The 23,423-nt window shown below is 41.3% G+C and overlaps 1 protein-coding gene across 13 annotated transcripts in view; it reads right to left on the reverse strand.

Moving 5' to 3' along the window:
• Positions 1-23,423, reverse strand: part of stat4 (signal transducer and activator of transcription 4) — an 85,956-nt gene that overhangs the window by 15,727 nt on the left and 46,806 nt on the right. For all 13 annotated transcript variants that reach the window (XM_067228722.1, XM_067228739.1, XM_067228768.1 and 10 more), the window contains one exon: positions 15,660-15,758. In XM_067228722.1, the coding sequence (XP_067084823.1) occupies positions 15,660-15,758 (99 nt within the window). The remainder of the gene's footprint in view (positions 1-15,659; positions 15,759-23,423) is intronic.

Raw genomic sequence — 23,423 nt, forward strand, 5'->3', positions numbered from 1 at the left:
TTGGTACCAAGGTGGTAAATACCTAGATAATTCGAAGTATTTACCCATTAACTAAATACTAACGTGCTGGTCATTACTGGGTAATTTTCACTGGTCCTAATTAGGTAAACAGAGGACAAAACTTAGTATTTACCTGGAAACTTATAAATATTACTATTTAAATACCGCTGGTAGTAAGTTGGTAACAACGGGAGATATATGGTAAATTATAATGTATTATTGGGTAAATACCGCTGCTACTAAGTAGGTAAAGACGGCCAAGCTCCAGCAGAATTACGAACAAAATACTCTACTATTACCCTGCAGTTACGTAAGGTTTATGTCGGTAACAGTCCACGTCTAATGAGAAGATGAGATAGTACTTTACAATAAAATACCTTTTCAGATACATTTATCGATGATGGCCTCATTTACTTGGCTGGTATAGCTACCTACCTCCGCGGGAAGAGTTTTCCTCTACTGTCACGGTAAATCTTCTTGGATACTGGGTATGTTCTTGCGCATGTTTGGACTATTTATTCAGTAAGTAATCTGAAAATGGACTGTAAAAGGAAGCCGTGTTTGTTTCCATGGTGTTACCAGGCTCTTACCATACCCTTTGTAAGCGAATACCACTTTGTCAACGTTACCCTTAGTAAGAACTTGCACTATATGTTCCAAGGCGATACCAGGTAAACATGGCTATTTACTCAGTAAGTAATATGAAACTGGACTGTCAAAGGAAGCCGTGTTTGTTTCCATAGTGTTACCAGGCTCTTACCATACCCTTTGTAAGCGAATACCTACGGTGGCCGACATGTGCAAACGCGCTGCAAATTAAGAAAACACATGCAAATAGACAAAACACAAGCAAATTAAGAAAACAATTTCATGAATTTGACAACACATGCGCAGCATTCAGCAAACGCGCTGCAAATACACACAACACAACCAAATACATAAACGCGTTGCAAAAACGAAAGCACTCAAACCAAAAACGCTGCAAATACATAAACGCGTTGCAATAACGAAAGCACGCAAACCAAAAACGCTGCATCCAGTTTTCACAACGAAAGTTGTCCAGGCCTCTAGGGGGAGCGCTAAATGGAACTGCTTGATTTTCGGCCCCACGGAGCGAGAGAGACATATGAGAAGTTTGTTTTGGAAATGGGACCAAAATCGAAGTTGCTCTTTTGAAAAACTGTCAAAGAGGAGGGCCGCATGTAAAAATGAAAATAACCTTTTTATGTCGCCTCTTTACTTCGATGTTGGTCCAAACTTCTCATATGCTCTCTCTCTTTCGCTCCGTGGGGCCGAAAATCAAGATGTTGGTTTGCGTGCTTTCGTTTTTGCAACGCGTTTATGTATTTGGTTGTGTTGTGTGTATTTGCAGCGCGTTTGCTGAATGCTGCGCATGTGTTGTCAAATTCATGAAATTGTTTTCTTAATTTGCTTGTGTTTTGTCTATTTGCATGTGTTTTCTTAATTTGCAGTGCGTTTGCACGTCGGCCACCGTAGGTAGTCGCTTACAAAGGGTATGGTAAGAGCCTGGTAACACCATGGAAACAAACACGGCTTCCTTTTACAGTCCAGTTTCATATTACTTACTGAGTAGCCATGTTTACCTGGTATCGCCTTGGAACGTATAGTACACGTTCTTACTAAGGGTAACGTTGACAAAGTGGAATTCGCTTACAAAGGGTATGGTAAGAGCCTGGTAACACCATGGAAACAAACACGGCTTCCTTTTACAGTCCAGTTTCAGATTACTTACTGAGTAAATAGTCCAAACATGCGCAAGAACATACCCAGTATCCAAGAAGATTTACCGTGACAGTAGAGGAAAACTTCCCGCGGAGGTAGATAGCTATACCAGCCAAGTAAATGAGGCCATCATCAATAAATGTATCTGAAAAGGTATTTTATTGTGAAGTACTATCTTATCTTCTCATTAGACGTGGACTGTTACCGACATAAACCTTACGTAACTGCAGGGTAATAGTAGAGTATTTTGTTCCTAATTCTGCTGGAGCTTGGCCGTCTTTACCTACTTAGTAGCAGCGGTATTTACCCAACACATTATAATTTACCATATATATCTCCCGTTGTTACCAACTTACTACCAGCGGTATTTAAATAGTAATATTTATAAGTTTCCAGGTAAATACAAAGTTTTGTCCTCTGTCTTTACCTAATTAGGACCAGTGAAAATTACCCAGTAATGACCAGCACGTTAGTATTTAGTTAATGGGTAAATACTTCGAATGATCTAGGTATTTACCACCTTGGTACCAATCGGTAATACCCAATAAAACACATAACATACCCTTTACTTTCTATGTAAATACCTAGTACTTAAGGGACTGTAAAAGGAAGGGTTACCAAGAAGTTACTGGAACGTCATGTGTTCGATGCATGCAGCAGCGCAGCTAACGTTCGCGCTTCATCTCTAACTATCTAAGATAGAGCTAAACTGCTCAAAAGTGATCACAACCACTTGTTACTGTGTGAAGCAATTTGCCTTTATTGTGTGTAGTCGATCTAGTTATCTTCTGTCCCGTCGTTTGAAGCATACATTTTAGCTCCGGCATTCGTCTCCCATTAGTATTGATCTTATTGATCATTTCACGTTATCTTGGCGGCGTGTGTTATCAGCAAACGTTCGCGTATCGCATTATTAAACTGAGCATATCGATTTTTAATCCATTATTAAACTTAGCATTTTAATTGTTTAACATTTTAATAATCCTGTTAAATGTGCCTGAAAACGCCTAAACAACATACCCAAAGTATATTGAAAGCTGTTGTTGAACCATTTGGAGTACATGCATGTAAATGGTCTCTTTTGAAAGGTGACACTGAAGTTATTTCCCCTGTTGTTAGGACCCCTGTAAGTCCTACTGGTGTTGAGTAATAGTAGCTTGAACACAAGGAAACTGAAAGTTTCTATCTCCGACTAGATTTTGTTTTGAAAACAGAGGCCTGAAGAGGCCTAGAGGTGGTAGGTATTAGCTCATTTCAGAGCCAGTCAAAGCCAGTTTGAGAAATTCGTTTAGAACGAGTGTGTGTGGCTGTAGAGGGGAACATCGATAAGAGAATCGATAAGGAATCGGATCGATAAGGAATCGAATCGATAAGCAGGAATTGAGAAGGAGTCGGAATCGTTAAAATCTTATCAATACGCATCCCTACCCGTGCACACACACACCCCGACGACCCCCCTCACACAACACACATATTTTATCCCTCCTCCTCCCTTACACATACGCACACTGCAACGACCCCCTACACTAAGTCACACCACACACACACTACAACACACCTCCTCACACACACCCACACACAACACACATATATTCCACGTCCTCCCTATCACATACACACATAACTACCTCAAACCAACCCTACCTCACACACTCACAAACACGAAACACAATTCACAAAGCACAAACACGCACACTCCCACTCTGTGACTATCTACCATTCATCTTTACCGAGTTGTGGCAGATTTATTGGTCTACGACAGACAAAGGAAAACAAGAGCCTTTTAAAAATAAGCAGGGAGGAAAAGCGCCGTAAACTGTGTTTGCATTTGCAGACAAGACATACATCTAAGACTCGAGAAGATCCAGTTGAAGTCGGTGTGTCACTCTAACGAATTGACATACTAGATAATAGTGATTCAATTCCACCCACACCTATTCTACCATTGATTGAAACAAACACACACACACATATTTATAAATTGATTTATAAACTAACACAGACGCTCAGCTGAAAAACTCAAAGCTTGGCAGAACACCAAATCATTGATACAGCCCCAAAAGAAGGTTTTCCCTGGCGTGTCTTGGCAACAAGCATTATATCATTGGTTTGACTCTACCGTCCAGGCCAGAGTTTGGAACAGACTGCAGTAGTCTCGATTCTGGTGACTTCCGTTTAAAAGTGCCCGTAAGGCAGACCATAGCAGTACAGGAAAGGCCAGCCACACATCCATCCGTCAGTATTACCGTTGTTCCCAGTAGGTTAAGCAAGGATTATAAAACCTAACCTCCAAGAAATTATAACACAGAGAAACTGGTGTAGGACCCCAACCGAGTTTCAGAAAAATAACTAGGACAACTAATAAGCTATTTGGTATAAAGTAAGAAAATTAGGGAAACGGACAGAGTTTCCCAGGTCCTTGGTCAGCAGAACACAATACATTTATAAGGGGATCATTCACGGGAAAAACAGTGGGAAAGCTTTGGATAGCCAGGTGATGGCTCCAGTGGAGGTAATACAAATAAAAAATTAAAACGCCACCCAGACGACAAAAAGTTAATTCAACAGTTCATAAAGAAATGCAATTCAGTTTGGCCGAAAGGAGGATCCATTGATTTAGCGTGCTGTGAGGAGGTGGAGGTCAACATAAAGACCCATAAATTTAAAAACCAGAGCAATAAGAGATCAAGACAGAGAAAATAACCAATCCTACAGAGACAGGAATAAAGAAAGTATAAGGACAGAGCCCCCACCAGTATGACCATTGGATTCACCCCCATATTTAGACAGTAAATGCTAGCTCACGTATCCTTATATTATAGTATAGTTTAGACCTCATATTAAAATGTTTAAGATTCCTATATGTTTAATGTATGCACCTTCCTGCCAAAGCAAATTGGGGAGCCAAGCAGGTGGAGAAATGAGACTGGGAGTGCCTGGAACACAAACAACTGGCGACTCCGGTGGGACAACACCACACAGAGACAGTTTATGCTGATGAGGATGAAGGCAATGCATCAAGATGTACAAAAGTGTCTAGATGGTGTGCTAGGCCTGATGAGAATGGACGGGCCAGGACACATAGTGCATCATGTCGATAACTGCAGAGAAGAAAAACAGGAACCCCAGGCCCCAGTGATGTTCCAGCCACCACCCCAACCTCCTGCTCCACCAGGACCAATGCAGGAAGCACCAGTCAACCCCCCGGATCCCAGACTGCCACCAATCCAAGTGCATGGTGGCCCCTCAGATGACAACTATCAATCCTGGAAGGGAAGAGGTGGACCTATGCAACGCGGAGGGAGACCCTGTGGGGGAGGACGAGGCCCACCCCAACAGCAGGACAGACAAATGCAGTCCAACCACAATCTGACTGACAATCAGCAAACAGGGGCATGCTGGAGATGCGGACATCAAGGACATAGAGTTAGGTCCATAAGTATTTGGACATTGACACAATTTTCATCATTTTGGCTCTGTATACCACCACAATGGATTTGAAATGAAACAATCAAGATGTGCTTTAAGTGCAGACTTTCAGCTTTAATTTCAGGGTATTTACATCCAAATCAGGTGAACGGTGTAGGAATTACAATACATTTTATATGCGGCCCCCACCTTTTTAAGGGCCCAAAAGTAATTGGACAATTGGCTGCTCAGCTGTTCCATGGCCAGGTGTATGTTATTCCCTCATGGGAGTTCGTTATTTCATTGACAAGGAGCAGATAAAAGGTCTAAAGTTCATTTCAAGTATGGTATTTGTGTTTGGAATCTGTTGCTGTCAACTCTCAATATGAATTCCAAAGAGCTGTCACCATCAGTGAAGCAAGCCATCGTTAGGCTGAAAAGTCAAAACAAACCTATCAGAGAGATAGCAAAAACATTAGGTGTGGCCAAATCAACTGTTTGGTACATTCTTAAAAAGAAAGAACGCACTGGTGAGCTCAGCAACACCAAAAGACCCGGAAGACCACAGAAAACAACTGTGGTGGATGACAGAAGAATTCTTTCCCTGGTGAAGAAAAACCCCTTCACAACAGTTGGCCAGATCAAGAACACTCCAGGAGGTAGGCGTATCTGTGTCAAAGTCAACAATTAAGAGAAGACTTCACCAGAGTAAATACAGAGGGTTCACCACAAGATGTAAACCATTGGTGAGTCTCAAAAACAGGAAGACCAGATTAGAGTTTGCCAAAAAACATCAAAAAGAGCCTGTACAGTTCTGGAACAACATCCTATGGACAGATGAGACCAAGATCAACTTGTACCAGAATGATGGGAAGAGAAGAGTATGGAGAAGGGAAGGAACTGCTCATGATCCAAAGCATACCACCTCATCAGTGAAGCATGGTGGAGGTAGTGTTATGGCGTGGGCATGTATGGCTGCCAATGGAACTGGTTCCCTTGTATTTATCGATGATGTGACTGCTGACAAAAGCAGTGGGATGAATTCTGAAGTGTTTTGGGCAATATTATCTGCTCAGATTCAGCCAAATGCTTCAGAACTCATAGGACGGCGCTTCACAGTGCAGATGGACAATGACCCGAAGCATACTGCGAAAGCAACCAAAAAGTTTTTTAAGGCAAAGAAGTGGAATGTTCTGCAATGGCCAAGTCAATCACCTGACCTAAATCCAATTGAGCATGCATTTCACTTGCTAAAGACAAAACTGAAGGGAAAATGCCCCAAGAACAAGCAGGAACTGAAGACAGTTGCAGTAGAGGCCTGGCAGAGCATCACCAGGGACGAAACCCAGCGTCTGGTGATGTCTATGGGTTCCAGACTTCAGGCTGTCATTGACTGCAAAGGATTTGCAACCAAGTATTAAAAGTGACAATTAGATTTATGATTATGTTAGTTTGTCCAATTATTTTTGGTCCCTTAAAAAGGGGGGGGGGCACATATACAATGTGTTGTAATTCCTACACCGTTCACCTGATTTGGATGTAAATACCCTGAAATTAAAGCTGAAAGTCTGCACTTAAAGCACATCTTGATTGTTTCATTTCAAATCCATTGTGGTGGTATACAGAGCCAAAATGATGAAAATTGTGTCAATGTCCAAATACTTATGGACCTAACTGTATAAGAAGAAACTGTCAAACAAATCCGTACTTGGCGCCAGCTGCAGGCTGGCAGTAGAGGTTTCCAGAGGAGCCTGAGGGGGAAAAGATGTCACCAATAATCTCACTACCAAAATAAAATTACAAAAAGAGGGTAGAGATGGCTTCAATCTCCCCCTCTCAAGTTCATCCCACCGAACTGTAGGCTTTTCTGGGAAAACACAAGTGAAACCACTTACGGAGCCACTCACAATGCAAATTGAAGGACAAACTATTGTAGCACCTCTACTGTACTCAGCACACACTCCCATCAATCTATTAAGAAAAGACATTCTCTGCATATTAAAAGCCAATATCGTGTGTACCCAAAACGGCCTGCAATTTGAGTTGCATGAAAATCACTCAGCAAACCAGATAATGCCAGTGATGGTTGAAAAATAACTACAAAATGTCTTAAGTCCATTAATGAATGCAACAACAGAAAATCCCCACAGCCAGACACCACAGCTAGCGTACTGGCTACATTTGTGGCCCCACAAGAATCTTTATTGATCCAATCATGGAAAAATGGGAACCATGGGTCCAAGCATTAGTAGGGAAACCGAAATCACAACACGTGCCGCTCCACTGCACTCTTCCATATGACGAACATCAAAGTTACACAGACTATTTTATTTTTATTTATTCATTTATTTTGCAGAGACATAGCACACCAATCAACAGCAAAACTGTACGTTAGTCTGAGAGGCTAATTTGTATCTACTGTCCTCTGCCAGATGTTTGAAGGCAGCCTAAAATTATGCAGACTGTTGGATAGAGTTGATGATTAAAAAAAAAAAGTACTCTATCATCAACCAGGATATCTTTGTAGGCCCCGAAGGAGCTGCCACAGCTATAACACTCTCACCAAAATGACAAGAATGGTACCAAGTACAGGATTCTGCTCTTACGTTACATTAATGACAACTGAAGGCCATGGATCTCATGAATTAGGACCAATAATAAAAGTAGCTTTAGAGGTATTAGAATGGAGGCCCACAAATAATACACACATCCCTTGACACACGTTATTCTAGAACCTCAAGACAAGTTACAGTGTAGGGACAGCTGAGACAGTGGTAGTGAATATAAAAACACCAACAGAACCATGTAAATGTAAAATGTAAAAATATAATGTAATGTCAACTTTTTGTTGTCAATATTTGTTAGGACAGGTATCCCCAACGTTATGTTACCCTACCAGAGACAACACCCTCTCTGACACCACGCTATAGACGGGATTAGACCCATTTAGGGTCTAGTGACTGCAGGAGCACCGATAGAAACAAAAGCTCCTGTAATACACCCATCTTTCCAATAAAGAAGCCACACTAATGATTATCAATTGGTACATGATCTGCGGGCTATTAACTCCACTGGAGACTTTCCAAAAACGATTGTTTTTGATCCACACATATTACTAACATTCCCTCAGGCGCAAAATGATAAACAGTTGTTGACCTGTGCTCTGCATTTTTATGTTTCAGTACATCCAGACTCACGATACCTGTTTGCTTTCACCTTTGAAGGTAAACACAGTACTTAAACCCTATTACCCCAGGGATTCCTGGACAGCCCAGCTGAATTTGATCAAGGTTGGCCCAGGACCTGCAGAATCTGCAGGTTACCAGTACCGTTATCCAGTAGGCTACGTAAAGTAAGTAGAGACATATTACAGTTTTGTCAGACAACAGTAGATTATCTGGGAAGGCGGCTTAGTGGGGATACGAGACAGGTATCTTTGTCACAGATAGAAGCCATAGTCAACGCTCCAAAGCCTCAGACAGTAGGGTAAATGCTTACCTTGGTGGGAATGGCGGGATACAGCAGACCATGGATTTGTGATTATGCCCTCAAATCAGCACCTTTGCGAGCCCTTACTAGGGCTGCAGGGCAGACTAGTAATGCTGCTATATTGCAGTGGACCAAAGAGGCGGAGGGAGCTTTTTCGGCTCTCAAAAGTGACATGCAATCCGCCTCCGCCCTTGGCAATCCCGATTACTCAAAACCATTTCATCTATATGTTGCAGAATGATCTGGATATGCTACTGCTGTATTGTTACAGGACACACCCATGGGGAAACAACCTTAGCCTATTACAGTACAGAACTGGATAGAGGCAGGACTGCCACCCTGCTATCAGGGACTGGCAGCCGCTGCTTTTGTTTTCAAACAAGCATCATCACTGACGATGGGACACCCAGTAACTTTCTACACATCCCATCAACTATACGCCTTACTCACAAACCCACATTTTGTCTTAACACAGGCCGGAAGACCTGATTACGAGGTCATACTGTCTGCACCAGAACTAACCATTCAAGGGTGTGGCACGGTGAACCTGGCAACTACCACACACCTGTGTTCATGTAACTGATGTATTTGCTATTAGGAATGCGCATGGTGGTCACCATTGCGCCAGGGGGATAATTATATGTCATCTTTAGGTCGTATGGGGGACACCATATTTAGAAGCTGCAGTCGATAGTGTACTTTGCACATTATGATGTTTCTCAGTTCAGTTTCTGCTCCCATTTCACACAGTCCAACACCAGACGGACCATTTAGGCATCTTATAGACCAGTGCTTCTCAATCTTTTTTCAATAATGTACCCCCTATACATTTTTTCTCAGCCAAGTACCCCTTGACTGGCCCCAAACATGGGTGATAAAAACTATATAAATAATATATATACATATGTATATCATGGTCAGGGTGAATACTCAATTCTGATTGGCTGCAGGGGTGGTGGACACCTACTAAGTATCTCCACAGAAACTGTTCACCGTTCCAAATTAGTGCGCTGACTACATAGTATGAGCCTGTTAAGTGTCTGAAATAAGTAACCATAACAACAGGGCCACAAAGCCTCCATTTACAATTTTGAAAGACTTTAAAAAGTCAAAAGGTAATTACAACAATGAGTGACTTCAGTATTTCTTTTCTGAATTTACGGTCTCAGTGTCACGTAACCGCTTATCTCACATCCCATTCACTATTCACTGCACAACATGCCAATTTTTGGTTCATAAAAATTTTGATTTGGGGACAACGACATGGCTAGCTAGCTAGTCTTCTTGTCAAACATTGTAGCATTATTTTTAGCCATCATGGAAGATTTTGTATCTATTTTTAAATAGACTTGTTTATATAAATCTCACGTACCCCTTACAGTACCCCCATTTGAGAATCACTGCTATAGACTGTGTAGACAAGACGCAACAACGTATAGGAAGACTGAGATACATCTTGGTACTAAGTGATCTGTCGGTTCAGTAGATGGGTAGAGAGGCAGTGCCAACTGCAGATCCAGATTCCCGATCAGTAGCAACATTTTCTGTGTAGAGGTCTTTCCGAGACTTGGGATCGCAATGGACCGCATTTTGTGGCCGAAACATTTAAATTGGCATTCAAACTGTTAACAATCAGACAAAGGTCTGGCTGTGTTTATCATCCACAGTCACAAGGGACAGTTGAGAGAGCAACGGTACCTTGAAAATCAAGGTAACAAAGATCATGGCTGATGGTAAGTTAAACTGGGTAGGCCTACAGACCTTACCGCCGGCACTAACGGTAATGCGCCCGAGTACCAACCGCCTGAATACTAACCACCTGAGTACTAACCACCTGACATTTCTAACACTGCATGAGACGCTACTGGAAGACTTTTTCCAGTTCCTTATTTAAGAGGACCCCTCGAGGGTCCTCCCCTCAATGGATGTGGAGAGGAAGGTAGTGTTTCAACAGGTGAAAGGTGCCTCAAAGGAAAAGGAAGCAGAAATTCCAAAGAACCTGCAGACGGTTGCACCTGGAGATTGGGTCTACGGCTGAATGACCAACAACCCAGACCGCCGGCAGAGACCCATCTCCACCAGCCCTACTTGTTCAAGCCCGGTGTGGCCACCATCATTCAGCACACCAGGACCATCACACCGAATCCAGCGGCTCGATGACCCAGGAACCACCAGACTACGATCCAATGACTAACCACCAGGACCGCTGAGACCACACTGCGAATTTTAGACGTGTCACTGACGAAATTTAAGAGCCTCCAGTGACGAGGGTCCAAAAAGATATCACAACGTTTCAATACTGCATTGAGAGGACGCGCACTTCTAGGGTGGAGGCGTCATTACAAGGAAAAAGAGCGTCAGCGAGATGAGGTGATGGCACTTCAGCACCAGAAACAGGTGCTGACTTGCAAGAATGAGAGGCTGAGTATGACGTTGGATAACCTGCAGCGACGTTGGGGTGAATATCAACCCGTGCACCCAACGGTTCCACCAGCATAAGCTTATTATGAGTACGAGTGATTGTATTCCTAAAGAGAAGCCTTGGCTGTGGAGGATGTCATCCGACCACTTGGTCTGCCCCACCCTGGACAATTCTGTTCCCCAATTGCATATATTGCCCACTCTTGGACTCAGAACCTCATCACACATCCCCTTTTCCCTGGACATCATCAGACATTCACCTTCACCACTTAGTATTAGTCACAATGTTTCACAGTCACGCACCGTTATTATGTATGGCATGGAGCGCTGCCCCACTGTCTCAATTCATTCAAATTCAAATATGTAATCTCCATGTTCTTGTTCCCCTGTTTTGTTTTAGTTTGTTGTCACCATATTGTATTGTTTTGTTTTGTTGTCATTGCAGCAGTTTTTGTATTAATGTCATTGTTTGTTTTGTTTGTCGTGTATACTGTTCAGAGATGCCCTTAAAGTTTAGGCCCTCAGCACAAGGATGCAAGGTTATGTGGGATGTGTAAAGGTGTTAGTGTTAACTGCAACTTACTTCTGCAGGGTACAGTAACGAAACAAGACCCTGTTGCTCACAAGCCCTTCATAGGACCAACAGACCTTGTGTGAGAGATATTAGCTGTCATGATGAAACGTAACAAACACTTATGCTACTTTTACTTAACACCCCGCTATGCGTTGCAATAAGCTGATAGCTTAATCAAGTGTTGGAAAGAAGGAAAGTCCACCAGGTCGCCACGGTTGAGCTTCGCACATGATGACATTTATGTATAAGATTGAAATTAATAATACCCTGTTCCGTATATGTGATGGTTCTACTGTTACAATGCATACTTGGGAAGTGTATGATTTAGTTGCCTAAGGTGTTTTTGAAAGTTTTGTATTCAATCAGCATTTATGTTCTTCCAGTGTTTCTATTGAATAATTACAGTAGTGTTTCCAGTATGGGTTGTGTTGGGACTTTGTCAGTCCCACAGGGGGAAATGTAGAAAAAACTGCTGTAATTATGACGATGGAGAAATGATCATGGTTTATATGATTGATATAGAACCACTTAATCACCTTTTTTACTTATGTATGCTATATTATTGAAAACCAGATGCAAAGCTGTTGATTGATTAGAATTGCCACTAAAACATAGAAGAAACAAAGGCCAAATGTGGAAGACCAGATAGATAGAGTTTGAGTTCCAGAGAGAGAAGTATGTGTGTAGGCCTCTCCCATGAAGGACTACATAGCCCAGATATTGAGAACTACAACCGCCTGATGTCAGGGGACAGATTTATGTCCTTAGACTCAGTGTCCCTGTGCAGCTGGACGGCATGGCCCCACGTGGGCCTTGGAAAGAGAAAGTAGAGGAAAAGTACTGGCAATGTAAATTTTGTGATGATTGACCTACCGGGTGTGAAATACATAAATGCATCTGTAACCAGAGATAATGTACCAATGACAAAAGATCTTAAAATAATGGAAAGTAGATATATAGGCAAATGTCAGGAAAAAAACGCCAGTCAGACTCCGGGGTCTACTCACGTTTGTTGGAATCAATCCTTTGTGTTGGATTCGAATAAACACTTTGCATCATACTTTGCTGCCTTTTCCGTGCTGTTTTAAAATTACGATATTGGATAAAAAAACTTGGATATTGGATAAAAACTTGGATTATTGTACTTCGACACGTCCCTGAACTGTTTAATAGTGGGTTAAGCAAGGGGAGTTTCTATAGCCTAGTAGTGCATTGTGCGCAGCAAGCTTGAAAGAAAAAAAGGGATATGAATTAGGGGCCGGTGCCTAATAAATTGTCAACTCAATTCATAATTGTAGTAGTGGCTGGCCAACATACGGTAACTGTGAATGATCAAGGATGACAGTTTTGAATTTGGCAACTAGCTGGGGAGAAAGTACATACCACGTTAACGTCTTGACGTATGTCATTTTATTAGGTCGTTTTATTGGCTATGGGGCCAACATAATTGTGCCCCACAGCTCATTATTGAAAGCACGTTGCACCTGCCCACAGTGTTTTCAATTTCTCACTTGGCTAAACAAATGAGAAGGGGCCGGCCCCATGCTAGTGAAACTGCACAAAGAAGTACCTTTATATAGGTAGCTAGGACTACAGAGACATTTTTGGAATGTATCGGACAGCGTTAGATTTGTCATATGGGGAGTCAGGTGGCTGAGCGGTTAGGGAAGCGGGATAGTAATCAGAAGGTTGCCAGTTTGATTCCTGGCCGTGCAAAATGACGTTGTGTCCTTGGGTAAGGCACTTCACCCTACTTGCCTCGAGGGTTATGTCCCTGTACTTACTGTAAGTCGCTCTGGATAAGAGCGTCTGCTAAATGACTAAATGTAATGTAATGTAATATGTAATCAATGCGCAACAATGTTGTAGGCTGGGTGTCAAACCTGCCCCCACTTCTCATATGCTAAAGTCTGGAGTTTCTGGACGGTCTCAACTTGATGGCCCTCACACCCCATTCAAGATGTGGTCTGATTGGTTGTCCTTGTGTATAAAGGGAATTGTAATGCATTGTTCTGTGGATTCTTCATCTCCTGAGACTTTCTCCTCAGTTCTCCCTTGTCCTACTGTCCTACTCCTTGCTCACCTCTTGCTTTCTCTCTGATTTACAATGATCATGGTAGAGTAGGTAAGATTTAAAGCTTTCATATTGTAAAATGTTCGCCTTGTAATTGATTTCATTCATTTGCAATGTTATTAAATGCGTATTTCATTTAACCGTACTTTGACCATTGTTGCTCTGATTTAACCCATAGTCAAATATCTGGAATTCTATTTGTATTGGCATGATTTGGTTCATGCTAATACACTATTCAGTTTCCCATCTTCCTTTAAACCATAGGGGAATTCGTTTAGTTTTTTTGGCCAATATTTAACCCCCTACAATATTAATTGCAAATATTTACAGATTAAAGAAAGAAGAAAAAAAGATACTAAATAAATAATACCATATGTGCACTGCTCCACAGCAACATCTGGTGGGGCACCAGGCCACTAATGTAAAGACGTCCCTGTTTGTTGATTATAAATAAATAGCTGGCTAGTAATCTGTTGTCCTTATCTAGCTAGAACTATTAGAACTGCTAATAGTATCTTACTAGTAGTAAGTAGGTCAGGTGGCTGAGCGGTTAGGGAATAGCGCTAGTAATCAGAAGGTTGCTGGTTCGATTCCCGGCCGTGAAAAATTATGTGTCCTTGGGCAAGGCACTTCACCCTACTTGCCTCGGGGTAATGTCGCTCTGGATAAGAGCCTCTGCTAAATGACTAAATGTAAATGTAAGTAGAGCTAACATCAACTAGTTGACGCTATGTTAGCTCTATCTAACTCAACTTTACAGTGGCTAGTTTAGTTTGTTGGTAATAGTAACAACTAGCTACTAGTAAGATAATATTAGCAGTATTCATACTAGTAAATAGTAACCATCATTTTAAAATCCAGTTTTGCAAATGTTCTATCACATCTAATACACTGTTAGGTTTAGCTATACAACAGATTAACCAGCTACTATGGCTTTCAAAATGGCAGAAAAAGTAAATAATAGTAATATTAGAATTATATTTGATTTCTTAAGACATTACTTTATGTTTAAGGGGAGGGGGGGGGGGAGTAGCCTTCTGTATTGCCTCCTAAACCCACAATGAGCAAATCAAGCATAACATTTTTATTGAAATGTAATTACTTTGTTAAAAGTTCATAACGTTTTAAACTATAGTTCGTAAATCAAATATAATTTCATGGAGGTAACAAAAATGCATCAGTAATATGAAAAAACACGCTTCAACAGACAGCGTGATGTGTCATGTTAAGACAAAATGGCAAACTGTAATTCCGAAACTGACATTCATCAAAATAATTCCGAAAAATAGCAAAAGTATCTTCGGGAGTACTCATGTTTTCAAAATAGGTGTTTTTCACCTCTCCTTCCTGTTTAAAGACAGACAGTCCGTCTGTCCAATCAGGAGGGTCCGTCCTCTGCTAGATAGGCCCTACCTTTTCCGGTAGAAGTTAATGTCGTTGTCTTTTATGATTTGTTGAAGTGTTTTCCTATTTGCAGTTTTGTTTTCCTATTTGCGATTGTGCTTTATGATTTGTTGAAGTGTTTTCCTATTTGCTGTCGTGTTTTCCTATTTGCTGTCATGTTTTCTTATTTGCCATTGTGTTTTATGATTTGTTGAAATGTTTTCCTATTTGCCGTTGTGTTTTATGATTTGCTGTTGTGATTTGCACTTCAGGGCCACCGTAGGTCACTGCATACACAAGAAACTATGCTCTTCCAGACTTAATTAACAGCGGCATTAAGCCGTTACAATAGTAGGCATTGTTGCTATCGTGTGCCGGATTGTGACATCATATGCTAACTGTGGCTAGCAAGAAACCTACTGTTGGCTGTCCTTTTCGCCACAAAAACGTAAACGTTTCCTAAACCGTGCAACGAAATGTTTCAAAAAATAAGGGGCATCATGGCAACAAGATACACATTTTGACACCTTTCATTTCTACCGAATGCAACAACTGGTGACAGCTTACCCTGGGTTCATTGGTCAGTAGGTTGTACCACATGACCGAGGCCCATCCACCTGGCAGCTGGCTCACGTTGGAGATGACCACTAGTGGCAAGGAGCAGGTCTGAAAATATGCAAAAACATCCCACACAATTGATGTCAGTAAAACATTACGGTACCACTTTATCCAAATGTGTAACGTATTATACAACATTACTGTAATGTGTCCTCGTAATGCCTTACAATACAGTAATAATGCAGTATAAACATAGTTATAGACACTTGTAAAGACTCATGAAGACTTGGGATGTATACCAATACAATAATGCATTATACTTATAAATATAATAATTATAACTACCTATAATGTCACAACAATGTTTGATCGATATTGTGAATACATGAACCCAAGTCTGCACGCTTGGCCATGACTACAACAGTGAACTTAGAGAACTACAATTCTGTATTAATTTGTCTAACGCCCCCGAGCGTGGTGTACTGTGGGAAGGCAAGCGGTGCAGAGCGTTAAAAAACACTGTAGAGTTTTGAATGAATTGGAATGAATTCCGCTGTAGTGGACACGCACCGTAACGGTACGTGTCCACTACAGCGGAACGGGCGACGCGTCGGCTTCCAATTCATTTTCCATGAAACAATACCCTGCGGGAGCGTCAATGTCCGGTTTAATTGAAAATTATTTGGAAGCCAATGCCGACGCGCCGCCTGCTCCGCTGTAGTGGACACGCACCGTTAGTCTTCAGACAGGGACGTTGTTATTGACAAGTAATGGTCGCTAGATGGCGCTTCTGGCATGGAGCAAAGGCACAGTCGGAAAATTAACGTGCCTTCGTCAATCTGTCATTGGGTGTGCTTTGCCTTCGGCAAGGGCACAACCTTTGTTCTCTCACATATATATTATTATTAGTGTGTTTGATGCAAGCAAAAACACTATTGTTATTCTGCATACTTATTATTGTGAGAATGCTGTTAAGCATTCTCTCACTAACTTCAATGGAGAGGTGGGTAAAATTCGTCAGAGAAAGCAAGAAGGAAGACGATTTCGAAACTGCCGGTAGAGACATATTTCAGCACAGAAATATAAAGGACATCTCTAGTTTCGGCAGAGTCTTGGGTCTCGGAAAATATCCTTATTTTTTGGATTGGACGTATAGTTTTGCGTCTAGGTCAACTTGTTTGAGGTGTGGATGCTAGGTAAATGTTCGTTTTTCTCTCTGCCTAGCTAGTTAGCCATCACAGCTGCGCCATCACCGTGGCAACCAAACAAACACGCACCAGGAAAGCAAAAGGAACACGTTTTCGAAACTGCAGGTAGAGTCGTATTTCTGACTGCACAGACATATAAAGAATATCTCTGGTTTAGGCAGAGTCTTGGGTCTCGGAAAATATCCGTATTTTTTGGATTGGACGTACAGTTTTGCGTCTCGGTTAACTTGTGTGAGGTGTGGATTCTAGCTACATTTCTGTTATTCTCTCGTATAATCGAGCTAGCGCGATGGCTCTCCATAACTATAAACGGTTCGACTTTTTTCCCACAATCGACAAAATTGGCCAAACAAGGTATGTACATTGAGCTTAAAGTGTACATAATCTAGCTAGATCGTTTTTATTTTAGCAAGTTTCACAGAAATCTGCAAAAATCGAGACTCAAGACTGTCATAGCTGACCGTCACGAACAGCCAAAAACCGGGGCTGGGGCATTTTTTGCTGCAGCTGGCGTTAACGCTTCGTAACTGGAAAGTTTTTACTTTTAATTGACGATATTGAACACAGATGTTAAGTAAATTGTGTTTACTCTAAATATCTTCTCCGTTTTCAATTTGAAGCAGTAAATCTAACACAGTAGGAATTCTCCCACGACATCCGCTCGCTCTGCTTTGACTAACAAATATGTTCTCAGCACCATACAGTAGACAAGCTAATTTTCGAGCACTTTCGATACAAGATACAGGCCATGTTAGAGTTGAATTGTGTGGGCAATGTAGAACAGCAGACAGATTTGAAATATTATCTTTTGTTATGGCCATTCTAGTGACACTACGACTGTCATCATAGGCGAAACCAGGTCACATAGCTAGCTACGTTTTTCCAGACATAATATTCGTTACCTAGCTACAAACAAATGCTTCGTAACTGAAGAGTATTTACTTTTTATTGGCGATATTGACAACAGAGGTTAAGGAACTTGTCTTTAATCAAAAGATGGTCTCCGTTTTCAATTTGAAGCAGTAGATATGGCTTACTGTAGAAAGTCTCCCATTGCATCCTCTCTCTAGCTTAGCTTCGGCTACAGATGGACGACAATCACTATGCATGCATTATTCACGCCTACGGTGTTAATACAGTCTGTAAAAATACCACTTTGACACACTTGCAAGATGATCCGCTGGTTAGATGTAGCATGATCTTATTTACTACCCACAATAGTTAAACTTTTTTGCTGCAGCATTTTAATCAGTTAGCTCCAGGTCCTCTCTAAAATACATTTCAGACCAATTTGAAACCTGAGCAAATGACTTTCTACTCAATTTCGTCCAGCTCCTGCCCCTTTCAAAAATACCTTTCGGTTGCTTTGAAGCTTCAGCTTATAACTTTCTACAAAATTTTCACAATTTTCCGCTGTTTTAGCATGGTCAGCTATCCCCATTCAGGTTTTCGGCATTCTCACTGCTGTTTCGCAGGAACAGCCGTTTCTAGTTTTTTTTTTCCTCCCACTTTTTTTGCTCGCCTACTCCTTTCACACCGTTTAGGCTAGAAACACCGTTCAAACTTCACTTGATAAAGTCTGAACTGCTCTAGTGTGCTATTACTTTTCTCTCTGATAACTTTTAAAGTTTTTAAGATATTAAAGTTTAAAGTGCTAAAAAAAATGAATGGGTTTCAATGGTTCAGAATGTTCAAGTCAAATTCAATTGTGACGTCATGCACTGACAGAACTGTTTCTCACCGCGTCAATTTTTGACACTGTTTAATAATTGAAAGATGTAAAAACAGAAATACAGTTTAAACAGTGGAACAATGTTTCTAGCTCTTAAATATAATGATGAAGAGCGTTGGCCAATCGGATTGGTTCCTTGTTTCTTGTAAAGTAGCAACGGTTGTCATTGTCAGCAAACCTAGAACCTAGAATCTAGGTTTCAGTATCAAGATGGAGGAGAAATTAATCATGTGTGCCTGCACACCCAGTCCTGTTCAGACACTGAATTTAAAGATGACATAAATATAATAATCCATGGTGCAGGTCTGCCGATGTTGTCGTTGTCCCTGGTGAGTTTTTTAAATACTTTTAAATTCAATCTCGTCACATTACGTGACTTTGTTGTGCAACTGCAAAAGCTACTCTAACTCTGATTAAAATGCTGCTGCAAAAAGGCTGAACTATTGTGGGTAGTAGATAAGATCATGTTACATCTAGCCAGCGGATCATGTATGTCAAAGTGGTATTTGTACAGAACACCGTACTGTAGGTGTGAATAATGCATGCATGGTCATCATCGTCGTCCATCTTTGGCCGAAGCGAAGCTAGAGAGGATTCAATGGGAGATTTCCTACAGTAAGCTAGCTAGATCTGAAAACGGAGACGATATTTTGATTACATTTACATTTATTCATTTAGCAGACGCTTTTATCCAAAGCGACTTCCAAGAGAGAGCTTTACAAAGTGCATAGGTCACTGATCATAACAACAAGATAGCCAAAAAACATCGCGAGTAGCCAAAACATGAAGCACACGTTGTGAACAACCAAAGTAAGTGCCAAAGGGAAGAACCATAAGAGCATGTAGTTAAACAAGTTACAATTAAACAACATGAACAGCTATAAGTGCAAGTGTACCTGTGAAAAAAAAAGCAAGCAACAGTAATAAAACAATATATCACAGCGAGAACAAACATTTAAATCAGTTACCACTAACCACAAGAGCAACAAGTCTCTAAGCAAGAGTCATTGTGATCCTTGAGGAAACTAACATCGGGTCAAGCGAACCGTTCCTAAGTACCGCTGTAGTCCCGGAACAAGTGCGTCTTGAGCCTTTTCTTGAAGGTGGAGAGACAGTCAGTGTCTCTGATGGAGGTGGGGAGTTGATTCCACCACTGGGGGGCCAGACAGGAGAAGAGCTTGTGTTGGGACCGGGCGGTCTTGAGCGGTGGGACCACCAGGCGGTTGTCTGAAGAAGACCTTAGGTGACGGGTGGGGGTGTAAGGCTGCAGGAGAGACTTGATGTAGACGGGTGCAGTCCCGTTCACTGCTCGGAAGGTCAATACCAGGGTCTTGAATCTGATACGGGCCATGATAGGTAGCCAGTGGAGAGAGATGAGGAGCGGGGTAACATGGGAGCGTCTGGGTAGATTGTAGACCAGGCCGGCCGCCGCGTTCTGAATCCTCTGAAGAGGGCGGGTTGCACATGCTGGGAGACCAGCGAGTTGCAATAGTCCAACTTGGAGAGGACGAGTGCTTGGACTAGCAGCTGGATTACAGAAAAGTTCCTTAACCTCTGTTGTCAATATCGCCATTGTTTGTAGGTAACGAACGATAGACGTAGCTAGCTATGTGACCTGGTTTCGCCGTTCTATGGCAGCTATGATGACAGTCGTAGCTAGCGTTGTAAGCACTCGTCACTAGAATGGCCATAACTTTAAAACAAAAGATCATATTTCAAATCTGTCTGCTGTTCTACATTGCCCACACAATTATGTATATCAACTCTAACATGGCCTGTATCTTGTATTGAAAGTGCTCGAAAATTAGCTTGTCTAATGTATGGTGGACTGAGAAAACATATTTGTCAAAGCAGAGCGAGCGGATGTCGTGGGAGAATTCCTACTGTTCGATTTACTGCTTCAAATTGAAAACGGAGAAGATATTTAGAGTAAAGACAAGTTTCTTAACATCTGTGTTTGATATCGTCAACTAAAAGTAAAAATGTTTCAGTTACGAAGCCTTTGTTCGTAGTAACGCCAGCTGCAGTAAACCTTTCGTGACCCCGGTTTGGCTGTTCGTGACGGTCGGGTATGACAGTGTTGAGCCTCGATTTTTGCAGATTTTTGTGAAACTTGCTTAAAGAAAAATTATCTAGCTAGATTATGTACACTTTAAGATCAATGTACATACCTTGTTTTACCAATTTGGTCGATTGTGGAAAAAAGTAGAACCGTTTTTAGTTATGGACAGCCATCGCGCTAGCTTGGAATTGCGTTATCCCACTCATCACTTCAGTGGTCATAACTTTTAAACAAAATAGTCTATCTTAAATCTGTCTGCTGTTCTGAATTCACGACAAAAGTACACACATTTCATATGCTCTAACTTATCCTCTATCTTTTATTGAAAGTGGTTAAGAATTAGGTTTTCTAAAAAAGTAATGCAGACGGAGAAGATTTGTCAGAATGGCTCCGTGAAATCGTCTTGATAAAGGATGATTTGCCCAACATGATCATATAAATATTTACATCATTAGAAAGCCCTAAATCTCGTCTTCAAAATGCAATAAACAGTTCAGGTATATTATTTGAAAAGGTCTGCATATTCTGGCAGGAAAGTGTTAATACTTTTCAGAATCAGAATGGGTTTTATTCGCTAAGAAACTTCAAACAGACGTGGAAGTAGAAGTGCACCATCATTGTCTTTGGCAGGTTGAATTTCTTCAGCTGCCGTAGGAAGTACATCCTCTGTTGTGCTTTCTTGGTGAGGGAGCTGATGTTCAGTTCCCAATCGCGGAAGGACTCCACAGTGTTGACTGGGGTTGCACAGGGTAATGGGCAGAGGTGTCAAGTAACGAAGAACAAATACTTTGTTACCTTACTTAAGTAGAAATTTTGGGTATCTATACTTTACTGACGTAATTATTTTTCAGCCGACTTTCTACTTCTACTCCTTACATATTCACGCAGTTATCTGTACTTTCTACTCTTTACATTTAAAAAATGTAAAGAGTAGAAAGTTACTCCAATTTCAGTTTGGCTTGTTTTCATTCCGGCTTGTCATCATTCAAAAAAAACTATCCAGAAAAAATCTGCGCCATCCGGGTAGAGTGAATTTGATTGTGGTTGGATGAGAAGTATAAACATATACCATTCCGACACCCTATTGGTTTATACAGTTAGGTCCATAAGTATTTGGACATTGACACCATTTTCATCATTTTGGCTCTGTATACCACCACAATGGATTTGAAATGAAACAATCAAGATGTGCTTTAAGTGCAGACTTTCAGCTTTAATTTCAGGGTATTTACATCCAAATCAGGTGAACGGTGTAGGAATTACAATACATTTTATATGTGCCCCCCCCCCCCTTTTTAAGGGACCAAAAATAATTGGACAAACTAACATCATAAATCTAATTGTCACTTTAATACTTGGTTGCAAATCCTTTGCAGTCAATGACAGCCTGAAGTCTGGAACCCATAGACATCACCAGACGCTGGGTTTCGTCCCTGGTGATGCTCTGCCAGGCCTCTACTGCAACTGTCTTCAGTTCCTGCTTGTTCTTGGGGCATTTTCCCTTCAGTTTTGTCTTTAGCAAGTGAAATGCATGCTCAATTGGATTTAGGTCAGGTGATTGACTTGGCCATTGCAGAACATTCCACTTCTTTGCCTTAAAAAACTCTTTGGTTGCTTTCGCAGTATGCTTCGGGTCATTGTCCATCTGCACTGAGAAGCGCCGTCCTATGATTGTTTCATTTCAAATCCATTGTGGTGGTATACAGAGCCAAAATGATGAAAATGGTGTCAATGTCCAAATACTTATGGACCTAACTGTACGTGATCCATCACCTGCACATGACACAAAATCACGTCAAACTCCATCAAGGAAATAGCAGACGTATGTAGCCTACGAAGATGTCCGTGGCAGAGACTCGAGAACTCGAGCAAAATGTCCGAACCAAGCACCAGCGAGGAGGTTGGTAGCTAGGAAGATTAGCCAACCCTTCTACATCCCTGGCCGTACCTGGAAGAATTTTTCGACATGTTTGGATGCAAAAACAACTCCTTTCGAATGCGCTGCAAGCTCTGCCCACCCAAGTAGGCTACCATGAGCTAATGACTTGCCGTCTAATTTGAATAAAGGCTATTGGTAACATGCCTCTGAAGTTTGACTTTTTGCTGCATTACAATACTTATAGACAACTAGTCATCATATCTTACGCTCCATGAAACACATGTTAATGCTTAGTAGTAGGCTACACATATATGGTTCTTTAATGTATTTGCATTGTACTAAAATGCGTTCATTTTCAATGGGCATAAACTGGTGCAGCCCACATTTTTCAACATTAACATTTCAATATAACAAGTCATTATGGCCTTTGGAAAAATGTTTTTTTTGGGGGGTGGGGTGCTTGCTACTTTGACTTTTATACTTTAAGTAGTTTTGAAACCAGTACTTTTATACTTTTACTTGAGTAAAAAGCTTGAATTGATGCTTCAACTTCTACAGAAGTATTTTTAAACCCTAGTATCTATATCTATACTCTCGGCTGTGCAAAATGACGTTGTGTCCTTGGGCAAGGCACTTCACCCTACTTGCCTCAGGGGAAATGTCCCTGTACTTACTGTAAGAGCGTCTGCTAAATGACTAAATGTAAAATGACTAAATGTAAGTCGCTCTGGATAAGAGCGTCTGCTAAATGACTAAATGTAAATGTATACTTCTACTTGAGTAATGAATGTGAATACTTTTGACACCTCTGGTAATGGGGGTGACTGTCTTAAGAGCATTGAGCTCTAACATAACGCTTTAACATTTATGAAATTAAATAAGATACCCTTTT

This window comes from Osmerus mordax, chromosome 2, assembly GCF_038355195.1.
Source record: "Osmerus mordax isolate fOsmMor3 chromosome 2, fOsmMor3.pri, whole genome shotgun sequence".
NCBI classification, from domain to species: Eukaryota; Metazoa; Chordata; class Actinopteri; order Osmeriformes; family Osmeridae; genus Osmerus; species Osmerus mordax.